This window comes from Panulirus ornatus, chromosome 18 (assembly GCF_036320965.1).
Source record: "Panulirus ornatus isolate Po-2019 chromosome 18, ASM3632096v1, whole genome shotgun sequence".
NCBI lineage: Eukaryota > Metazoa > Arthropoda > Malacostraca > Decapoda > Palinuridae > Panulirus > Panulirus ornatus.
In genome coordinates this window covers 31053068-31065192 of record NC_092241.1, presented here as the reverse complement: position 1 = coordinate 31065192, position 12125 = coordinate 31053068, and the positions used below count along the sequence as shown (strand labels likewise).

Below are 12125 nucleotides of genomic sequence, written 5' to 3'. Positions count from 1 at the left end.
TCGTTATGTACTCAGTATGTATCTTTCGTCTTGATTCACTCAGAGGCACTGGTCATTCAGTTCCTTTTGAATAGGTGTCATGTCCCCCATCACTACACACTCCAATATTTATCATGCTCTTTTAAAATTCTAAATGTCTGGTCAGGAAATTACATAGACAATTCCAAAATGAGAGACCTTACTTCAGAGTATGTTATATGACTCGTATCACCTGTGTCCTCAGAAGAGGTAAGTAGCATCATCATTATACTCTGAAGGCATCAAGATTAGTTCACATCATACAAATCTTGTATTCTCAGCAATCAAGCTCTTTGATCACCCTTGGCTACAAATGCTCTGCCATTAGTTAAATCACCTCATACTTACTGTACGTTCTACCATTTATAGTTCCCTGGGTGTTTCAAATTTGGCTTCCCTCCGGGGTTTTCTTTTAACTGTTGCGAAGCAGAGCATCACAGATGGTACAATTCTCTCTCTCATTTATCCGAACGATTACCCGACTTGTTCCCATATCTTGCTTTTGACATCTCTAACTTTACACTCTTATTTCCACCTTCTACCTCGGAATATCCCTCCAACAGCAATATACAGCATTTCACCCCCTACTTTCGAGCCTCTGATAAGGTTGTATCACCGTACACAGTAATCTTCATGGTTTTCTCCAGGTACAGCCAGCATAGCGTCGATGACAGACTACACGTACTCCTCGCCGTACACCCAGTACCCGTCCACGTACCCAGCCTATGGCTATGGCACCGGAGGCCTCCTCAGTAAGTAACTGTGAGTATTGGTGTAAGTTGTTTGTTTGGTTCCTTGTGTTGCCGAATATTGTGTGATTAGGTGTTACGTTCATCGTTGTTTTCTGTTCTGTCACACTATGGCCAAAGTTCACTTACAGTGATCAATGAATTTGGAATAGAGTCACAAGAGTTTGTGAGTGTATCATATCAAAATTGTTTGTAGGTTTTAAATCATCCAGTTTATCTTGGGGATAGGGGAGAAAGAATACTTCCCACGTATTCCCTGCTTGTCGTTAAGGCGACGAAAAGGGGAGGGAGCCGAGGCCTAGAAATCCTTTCCTCTCTATTTCAATTTTCCAAAAGAAGGAACAGATAAGGGGGCCAAGGAGGATATTCCTTCTAAGGCTCAGTCCTCTGTTCTTAGCGCCCCCTCTCTAACGCGGGAAATGGCGAAAATTTTTGAAAAAAGATATACATATACATATATATATATATATATATATATATATATATATATATGTGTGTGTGTGTGTGTGTGTGTGTGTGTGTGTGTGTGTGTGTGTGTGTGTGTGTGTTTACATGTCTTTCGTCTTCCTTGTCAAACATTAGACTGTTGTCTCTCCACAGACATGGGGAACTGCTGCAGTTCCGGTCACTGTGGTAAGAACAGCGACGTTGGGAACAGCAGCAGTAACAGCACAAACAGAAGCAGCGGTAGCAATAACTGCAGCAACCTCTGCAGCGCTGGTGCTTGCCTGAGGATGTTGCAGTCGTCCCTTGGTTCCTCAGCGTGCCTGAGGCAAGACCTGGGCACGTAGCGCTGGGTCTCCACCCTACCGTAGTCTCAGCCGACATCCAGGTGTCTCTTCTATGAAGACAGTCGCCGTAGAACAGGCCTCGTGATGACACTTCCTGTGTAATGGCTTCTCAGCAGCCCTGTGTGAAAACAACGACTCCAGAACGAACAGGACACCATCAGGAAGAAGAGGAGAGCAAGAACTCAAGGACATCCCTGCAAGTCTTTGTACCCTACGGGCGGGGAGGAGGCATCAGTTACCTGAGTGCGTGTTCAGCAGCACGGACCGATCTCTGGCTAGGATACCAAAGAACCATCACTCTCAAGTCACGAACTTACTTGAGCCAGTGACCCGTCGGACCCCTTCCTTCTTCAGGCACACATTCAGAAGGAAACCACATTAAACCCTGTCAAATACTCTGTGTACAGCACCTCATATCCTTCTTTGTGTGCCTGATAGAGGTAAGCAAGGAAGGCGGTAACCCTGACTCACACACACACACTGACACATGAACCCATACACCTGTTCATTCTGGGCATGGGAATCCTTCCTCCTTTCACAGGAGGACTGTGGCATCTTCCCAACACCAGAAACATCCTCTCTCAGGTTATGGTACTCATTGGGATTTTTTTTGCAGTCTATATCTAGATTTACGTAATCCCTTTGATTATTTTTTCAATAAAAACGTCTGTAAAACAGTGATTTGATTACCTCTTGCATGTATCACATATAATGAACATATGATAAATGAATGAATGAAGAGATATCACAAACATAAGTATGCAGTTTGCACACACACACACACACACACACACACACACACACACACACACAGTGTTAGAAAACTATGAATGATAAAGTACAAGAGATTCACAGGCTCACTCTTACTAGGAGGTTTTGTCCATCTCCTGTTCAGTAAATAGTTTTCCAGCTTTTCCTTGACTGCATGTATCAGGTGATGTAATGTAGTATATCGTATGTGAATACACAGAAAGAAACAATATCTACATGATATATATTTTCATCTTCAGAACTTCAGTCATGGAGGGAGTCTTAGCCAGGCTAGGGTTGAGTGACAAAGAAGTCAACGAAAGGAAAAAAAGAAAAGAACTGAGTTGATATGAAAAAAAGAGGCTGAGAAAGTGTGAGAAGGAAAAAAAAAAGAGAAGGATAGGTGTGTGATGCATGTAAAGAAAAGACATTAAGCATAGCCTAGGTAAGCAGATCAGTTTCAGTATGAGGGAAAGCAAGACCAGACGATCTGACACTTGGGAGGTTTTGTGATTCTGGACATCAGTTAGCACACCCATGTCCAGACGGCACAGTCTCCCTGGTTGATTATAATTCTATGGGCTAAAAAATGATGCATTAGTAAGGGGTCACTCACAGTTCCCCTTACTACAATCAGTGTAGACTTGCTAGCAATTACCGAAACTGAGAAAGGCAATGAAAATTATATTTGTGCACTTTAGCAATCTATTCTTTATGGAGCTCATAGTCAACACGTACCTAATGACCATGGGGCTCAGGACAGATACCACAATGGAAGAAAAGTTCTGTTGCCATTACGGACCTCAGTGTAAGATTTCTTGTCATAGAGTTAAAGGATCTTTACAATTTCATTCTGAAGCGGACCTTAGAAGAGAAAAAGATACACTTTAATCACAGAGAAATGTGTACGTCTTATCTACATATTGTACCAAGGATTATGTATTACTTTGTTCGATAAGCTATCGTTGTATATTGAAATGTTTCTATGGGAGTTAAAAATAAATAATGAAAAAACTTCTTTGTTGCAGCACGACTCATGTGGGGACAGATAACACTGTGTAACAAATTGTTACCTTTTCTTGTTCCTGGTTGATAAGTGTTATTTTGTCACTGATCATGTCTAAAAAGTATATGAAATGGCTGTCATTCCCGTAAAACTTAGCTTTTGTGATCAGGACTGTGATATTTTGAAATATACCTATTTTTCATAACATTCCAGATAGATTCAGTGCTGAGTAGCTACCATAGAACTTACTAGACGTTTCCAGTAATATTAGGCCTTATGAAACAATTTGTCACAGCTCTAGATAAAGGGTCTGAGGCCTTTAAGTACCTTCAGGGCTTCTTCCCTAAGCTGTCTGAGGCAAAGGTCAAACCCGGTGTCATCGTCGAACCACAGATGAAGAAGATCCTGGAATGCAAGGAAGACCCCAAGAAGCTCACTAGGAAGGAGAAAGCAGCTTGGTACAACTTTGTCGTAGTGGTGTGGGGCTTCCCGGGCAGAGACCGAAAAATGTGTGCAGCTGGTTGAGACTATGGTGAAGAACTACGGCAAAAATGGGCCGCAGGATGTCCTTCAGAGTCTATAGCCTTGACGCTCATCTTGATAAATTCAAGGAGAACATGGGAGCGTATTCGGAGGAGCAAGGCGAGCGCTTCCACCAGGATATACTGGACTTCGAACGCCGCTGCCATGGAACATATAGCGAAAACATGTTGGGAGATGCTTATATCTTGGGTCTGATTCATGAAAGTGATTTACAGTAAAATCGTAAATCTCGAAATATTACTCACTTTAGATCTTTTCTAATCACTTTTGTTTAACATTAGTGTAAATAAACATTAATTTTGATTCATATGCTGTTGTTTTTCAGACTATGTGAATAAAAATGTCCAAATTCGCCCGTTGTCCCATTAAAATAGGTAGAATGTAAAATATCACTGTCCTGGTCACAAAAGCTAAGTTTGAAGGGAATAATAGCCTATTTCTCTACTTTTTATGCATAAACAATTAGGAAATAGCACTTACTACCCAGAAACAAAAATTGTGTTACACAGTGTAATAGAACGTCTACCAGATCAACAGAGGTGGCGTCACGTGATCCAGGTTTTGGTATTCACACGTGTGAAGGAACCTCATCTGAGTGTATATTTACGTGGCGTTGCCTCAGTCAAAGATAAGAGCCCAGCAGAGTTCAACCCTCACGGAACATTCACCAATAATAATGAAGACCAAACATTTCCTATGTAAGTTTCTTCATTGGTTCCTATGATTTGTTAGTTTCATCTAATGGTATATAATGACATTGTTTCTCTCTTTTTTAATATCTGATGGCATTTAGATACGAATGAATGGTCAAGTTGTGGAAAATTCTGGTTAGATTGAATTCATGTGGACTGGTCACTGTATTTCTCTTAACTGTATTTTACACTTTCTCCAAATCCAAAAAATGCCACTTTTCTTTTCTCAAGTAATTCTCACACAAATTCGTCAGTGCAAACACCTGATCCATACATCTTTTTCTGCTCAGTGAGCCACATTGCTCCTCCCCAGTTTGATACCTCTGCACGTTACCATCCCTCTCAATCACCGACCGCCCGCACAACACACCTGGTATATTCGTTAGAGTTGTACCTTTATAATGAGAACATTTACTTTTGCCTCTCTTGCCTTTATAGAGTGGCAAAATATCTTACCTTACCCACCTGCCTCATGCACCCGTAGACGTTCCACAGGTCAAGAGGTGCTGTGATGTGTGAATGTCTTTGTTTTGTGAGAGCAAAACGCTTGAGGAGCATTGTCTGTACCTTCGGTATGGACGTTGCATCATGTGCATGAGGACTCTTGTGTGGTATGTGGATGAGTGTATGTAACGCTAGAGAGTTATATGTGTCCCGAACTCAAGCGATGAGGCTTGTTCCATGACTGCCTGGGATATGTACAGCTTTAGATAGGCGTATGATCTGATAGAGCAGAGTCTAATAAGACTGAGTTGAGAGGGCGATTGCTCAGTGCTTTTCGGGTCATTATAGAGTGTATGGGGTATACCAGTGTCGTTCTTACTGTTAGGATGTTGACGTGTGACCCAGTGGTAAACTGTCTATTCCTACTTGAGGGTTGGAAAGTGGTTATGATGTGGTTAGGATGGGATTATTTCCCTCCCCCTCATCTCAGGCATCTGGTGGAAGTGACAATATGCAAAAAAGAAAAAAAAAAGATCTTTTTCATGATTACGGAGCTTCAGTATAGCATCAAATCAATCATTCCTGTTAAATAGAAACTTTCAGAATCATAAATATGGCATCCGAGCATTGCATATTGGCACCATAATCCATATTTATGTCATCCATAATCTGAGGGCGATTGCTTTATTGCATAGGTAATAAAGTATGCATATATGTTTTATAGCATGCACATATGGTTCACTCGAATCTGATGTAAACCAAGGTGTGGCATACCATTCCTTTCTTTTCATTCGCATGAATGTATGTATGTATGTATGTATGTATGTATGTATGCTCTTCAATTAGATGGATGTCGGTGTACCTTACACCTGAAACATATATCAACACAAATAATCATTTCCTTGCACTACTATGCTGATTTGTCCTTTGCAGCTGAAGGGAGGCATATCAGAAGACAGCGAGGCAAGATGAACCTTCTGACTTTCCACATCTTCTGTAACCTACGTCTGCATTAAACTATTCCCCCAGTAATATAATCATAACAGTAAGTTATTTTTTTATAATTTTATTGTGTAACATTTTCGTTACGAAACCTCCACCCGACGAATGTTCGTCTAGAGCACTCATGGCAAAATCACCGAGGGCAGACCTGACCTGCTTTATGGTAATGTAAGATAGCTATGATAATATAGTGATTATATAAAATCTATCGTTCATATTATCCTCCTTCAGGAAAAGAATGCTTATAAACTGTGCTAAATTCCTTTTGTTTTAATCATGATCCTTCTTTTCTTTAATTTTAGTAAGTATATAGTGATATATCCATGGTGTGCCGCATCATGTACATGAAAAGCTCGACGCTACGACCACTTTACTATAAGAGCTTAGATCAGAGATATCTTTTTCTTTTTTTTCTGTTCCAAACACATAAGGCTTGCTAAAGGCCAGTGGTAACCAACCTAATCAGGAAATTAGTATGGAGACAGAACCTCCAAATGGCAGTGTAAGCAGGATTAAATGCCATCATGAACTTAAGTTTGGTTAGATATCTATAAATGGTGAAGTCATTATGCACGCATGTGATGATGTTGATTCGCTTTTGTTGTGTAGGTGTGACAATGACCAACGAACCTTACACACAGTTAAAGGTATATCAACCTTGGGTTTCATTTGAAAAATTTACATCCAATGTTTTGGACTAAGATCTGCGATGATATTTCTGTGCTTTCTGTAAATTGATGATAAAAATCAGTATGAGGGAGGCAATTTGATAATTTGTAGATGCCCTTAACTTAATGAGCAATCACCATCCATTCTTCAAAATAAGATTGTTCCTGGTTGCAGGTAACACTGAAGAAATTATTTAGTCACATGTCATCCTAGTTCTAAGAAGATGTGGCCACAGTAACAAGTGGCAATAATCATGATTTGCTTTCCAGGGTTTGTTGAAGTTCCCCGTGTCGTGCTGATCATCACGCATTATTTACGTTATCGTTAGAAAACAATAAAGCTAATCATAAACACATACATTCTTATTGGTCCTGCTTACATGAAGTGTGGTTTACAAAACATTACAGGTTTATTGCAAATATCATGCAGTCACTTGAGCTATTCGCACGAATGCGCTATGTATACTGATATCACCGTGCAAGAAGGACACCCGAAAGGAGGAGCAGATTTCTAAAAGAGGCAAGTTTGTAAAGGAAATTATGGCACTTACTGAGTTATGATTCCCAGGGTGTTTGCTACAGATCCCCAGATCATCAGAATGTATAAAGATGTGTATAACTCTGGTGTATGTTTCCAGCAACATAATGCTGCAACGTTTACACTGTCAAAATATTGCTTCATCCTGTACAGTTACTTTGTGTAAGTCGAGTCCACAGGGCAATAGTGGTAAGGACTCACTCGCTCACCACCGAATGACTCGCTTCTCTCGAGGGAAGGTTTGCACGGTTTTAGTAATGATTCACATGATAAGATCATCTTCATCTCACTTTACTATGTATCATACTTAACAGTGGCTTTACCTTAGGGAATGTATATATATATATATATATATATATATATATATATATATATATATATATATATATATATATATATATATATATATATATATATATATATATTCCTCGGGATGCAAAGAGTCATCGAGGATCCCGACATATTTCTCTGGGGAACTGCTCACGGCTGTGCTTTCCCCATGTATCACTTGTGGTTAAACTCAGTTACAAAGTAAATTTCCAGGAAGCCGTAACTGCTACTCTTTTTATGCTGAAGGTTCTAATTATAGGGGAAAGTCCTTAATGACTTCAGTCTTTAACTAAAAGGTTTAACTAAAACATGAAGTTAAAAAGATAGACGTAAGGGGGAAATATGAAACATGGAAGTACTATACAATGGTATGGATCCAAAAAAGTTTCAGTTTGTATAATGTACTACAAACTGACTAGAGTATTCATTATTGTTATCATTATTATTATAATCATTATTATTATTATTATTTTTATTATTATCATTATTGTTATTATTATTATTACCATCATTATTATCATCATCATTATTATTGTTACTGAGATATGGACAGCCTAGATTCTGAAAAAGCGGCTGATTGTAACTGGAAATCATAAGGAGGTTAAAGAGTTTCAAAATGTGGCAAAGGGAAGAATGAGACATCGTACCGAGTCAACAACTCTCTCTTCAGTTGCCAACGGCCGCACAGTGATCATGTGCCGTGGCACCTTGCCGAGTATTTCGTGGTCTAGTCAATGGCGGGGCTCATATACAGCCAGGTCGTGGGAGTATAAACCAGAGTAATATCCATAGAAGAGGGAAAACAGACCAAGGGGCTAACATCTTTTAGATCAAACTTGAAGAGTTGATGATAACTCGAAGCGCTTCGGACAATGTTTCATCGAATACTCGAGTGTTGGAGTGCTGGAACCTTCTCAGGTTTGAGTGGTGTACTCCATTGACAAGACAGATGACCAAGGATCTTGATGACGAATCTCTTGTGCATTTTGGAGTATTCTCTTCTTCAAAACATCGAGAGAATCAAGATTCGACTTTATGTCAGTGTTTCTATGGATGATTCGCAGACGTGCCGAGATGAGTAATAACTACACCAGAATATGATGTCAGCCGCTTTAACGTGTTACGGGAGGAGATTCCTGAGGTAAATGCAAGAGCAAGGTTATAAGATCACGTCATTCTCAGAGTTACGCATATTGATCTGAAAATGAGAAAGTTGAAATGTGAACCAATTAAGGCATTTAGGAGTGATGATGAAGACAGAGGTCAGTGAGGATGATGAACTGTAGAACACAGTGATGTAAAGAAACATAAAATCGAGTACGTTTTCCCTAGTGAAAAAGGAAACACTATATTTGGAGTTTCCAAAAAGCCTACATCTTGAGGTATCTGTTCCAGCTATTTCGTGTGAATGAAATATCAGAGAAGTCAAAGGTACGCAGGTAAGAGAGAGGCAGTGAAGATGGGTATCATTTATAGTACATATGTGACTAACAGACTGGTACAAAATGAAGACACGGGGAAGATACGAGAGACTGCGATGAATGTTACAGGATCACGTGGATCAAATCATATCGATGATATTGCCATAAAAAAAGGGAAACTTATCTAAGATTGCTAGAAAAAGAAAAAAAAAGAATCATGAACTTGGAGCAAGATACAGGGAGAGGAATTGTCGACCGCAGAACAGATGGGGAGACTTTTAAACGAGTTCCTGAGACTTATTGTTATTTTAATTCCAGTGTAATAATCATATATCCTGTGCAGAGGAGGAGTGTTGCTCGTGAAGGTGGAAGGGAGACAGGATATATATAAGCCTCACCCTCACACCTTACGACTCGGTTCATTGTGGAGCATGAATATGTATAAGATTACATTATCAACGAAATATTGCTGCCATAACATAGCTAAATTAGCATGCTTTTCCTCTGAAGGCTAAAATTGATTATGAAATGCTTGTCAGCATCATGATAAAGCTGTAATACCCATAAGTCCCTTGTGTTTACCCCATCCATACGTTGGATCCATTTATTTCCCTTTTTTCTTTACTTCTTTATTTCCATCAGAGTGTTATCAACACTGGCTAGATCTTTTCTTGGGAAATTTACATATTTGTTTAATTGTCACGCAGGTGAAGGAGTTAACACGGAATTGAATAAAAGAAAGCGTGAATGAAATGTTGCATTTTCGTGTTTACGTGAATATATACAGGAAGGCAACAATAAAAAGGTAAGACAAATATAATGGAATATGTATCATCTCTGAAGAGTTTTGGAAGGTTTGCGATGTGTATGGAATACCAGGCGGTGATCCAACCTCAGCATGGTAGAACTAACTTCAGAGAGAGGCATGGTACAAACCTTATCTGCACTCCCCTAATCAATATGAAAATATAAAACAAACGTTTTGTGTCCCTTGATTAAAGTTACATAAGATTCAATAACACCGATTCTAGATTTCTTTATGAAGAAAATACTGAAAAAATACGATTTTTTTTTTTGAAAAGCCTTCCTTTTCACAAAAACTGAAGCTGGGAGTTATTTTTTTTTTTATGTAACTTTATATATCTCTTCGTATATCCGGACATTCTAACCACATACTTATGCCCGTAGAAAAGACAATTAACTCCAACCAGTCATGTGACAGACCCCATATCAACTTACCAGCTCGCCAAGAGACTCAGTAGGTTGTTGAACTCATACACACCCTCCGAGTTGTGCTTGAAATCCACAGAAGAATTAGTAGAGATATTCAGGATGAAACCAATCTTCGGGAATCTATAGTACGACTACTAAGTTATCAGAAAACTTCCACAAAATGGAAAGTAACAAAATGGGAGATGTCTGGTATACTGTATTACACCATGGGGGACAATATCGTTTCCATAATTCTTTACACACGTTAAGTGAGTCTTTAATTACCAAATACATTAGTTGGGGTGGTTGTTTTCCTTCGAGCCAGTTCAACTCGTTCCTTTTCTCCTAAACCAACTTCTGGTCACGTAACAAGCTCAAAGGACTCCTCATCCAATACCGATATAATCGTGTGAGTAGAATTATTGTTATTTACAGTTGATTATCCTCCTGCCCAGGCTTGACTTATGAATTGGTCAGAATCGACGCGAATGAAATAGACATTGTAAATATCTTGACTTCCCTTACCTCAATGACCATTTGATCAGACTTCCATAAACTTTGGTTGCCAATCCGTTCGCAAAATGCGTAAAAAAAAAGGTTAAACTAATAGTGACGAGACTGAAAAGGATCATTTGAATGTGTTGAGATCATAGCCTTTTCAGATGTATCGTTGAATGTCTTCATCTGTTCGAAGGTATGTAGCTGACGAAGGATAAAGACGAGATGGCTTCAGAAACAGTTGCCATGAGAGTATGTATCTATGATTCCTTATCGTCAAGACTAATGCTCTTCCTCCGTGCTCAGTAAGGATGTGGTGTGGCACCTTCGGTGAGATAGTAGTATCGTCAGTGGAAGAGGAGTACAATCTCCCATAAGAGTTTCGTCCTCCAAAAGAATCCATTGTTGCCCAGATACTGATTGTAGCGCAGCTGTAAGGCCAGCAGCAAGTCCCTTAAAAGGGCTTTGGAGTTCTACATTCATAAAAATGAACTGTAAATACTTACATTTATGTATGCATACATACATACATACATCTGCATATGTATACTCATATTTTTGTACACACACACACAAAAAAAAAAAACATACACACTGTGGTGTACTGGCCGGCTGGGATCAAATCCACATAGGTTCGAATCCTGGTTGTGGCAACCAGTCCACAGTCCACCTAGCTGTTCATCCCTTCTTGGGAGCTGGTCGATAAAATGGGTATCTACCAAAGGCTAGGCGCGCGCGCGCGCGCGCGTGTGTGTGTGTGTGTGTGTGTGTGTGTGTGTGTGTGTGTGTGTGTAAGCATACTTGCATAGGAAGAAAGATATGGTATAAGTATAGAAGTACAGATTTAGGAGACCGGGCAACACGCATGTGAAACTCTCTCTCCCCGTAACACACGAATACCAATCACATACATACATAGGAGTAGAAACATGGTCCATATATACAGGTTTAGGAGACAGGGCAACGCGAATGTAAAACTCTTTTTCCCCGTAATACACAAACACTAATTACATATATATATATATATATATATATATATATATATATATATATATATATATATATATATATATATATATATATATTTTTTTTTTTTTTTTTTCAAACTATTCGCCATTTCCCGCGTTAGCGAGGTAGCGTTAAGAACAGAGGACTGGGCCTTTTTTGGAATATCCTCACCTGGCCCCCTCTGTTCTTTCTTTTGGAAAATTAAAAAAAAAAAAAACGAGAGGGGAGGATTTCCAGCCCCCCGCTCCCTCCCCTTTTAGTCGCCTTCTACGACACGCAGGGAATACGTGGGAAGTATTCTTAATCCCCTATCCCCAGGGATAATATATATGTATATATATATATATATATATATATATATATATATATATATATACATATATATATATATATATATATATATATACATATATATATATATATATATATATATATATATATATATATATATATAT

The 12125-nt window shown here is 39.0% G+C and overlaps 1 protein-coding gene across 1 annotated transcript in view; it reads left to right on the top strand.

The window, feature by feature from the left end:
• LOC139755022 (uncharacterized) overlaps positions 1-6257 on the top strand; it is a 143750-nt gene extending 137493 nt beyond the window's left edge. Inside the window, 4 exon segments of the mRNA XM_071672953.1 lie at positions 666-770; positions 1368-1998; positions 3337-4555; positions 5927-6257. Of these exon segments, the coding sequence (XP_071529054.1) occupies positions 666-770; positions 1368-1558 (296 nt within the window). The 3' untranslated portion in view covers positions 1559-1998; positions 3337-4555; positions 5927-6257.
• Positions 6258-12125: the final 5868 nt, after the last annotated feature.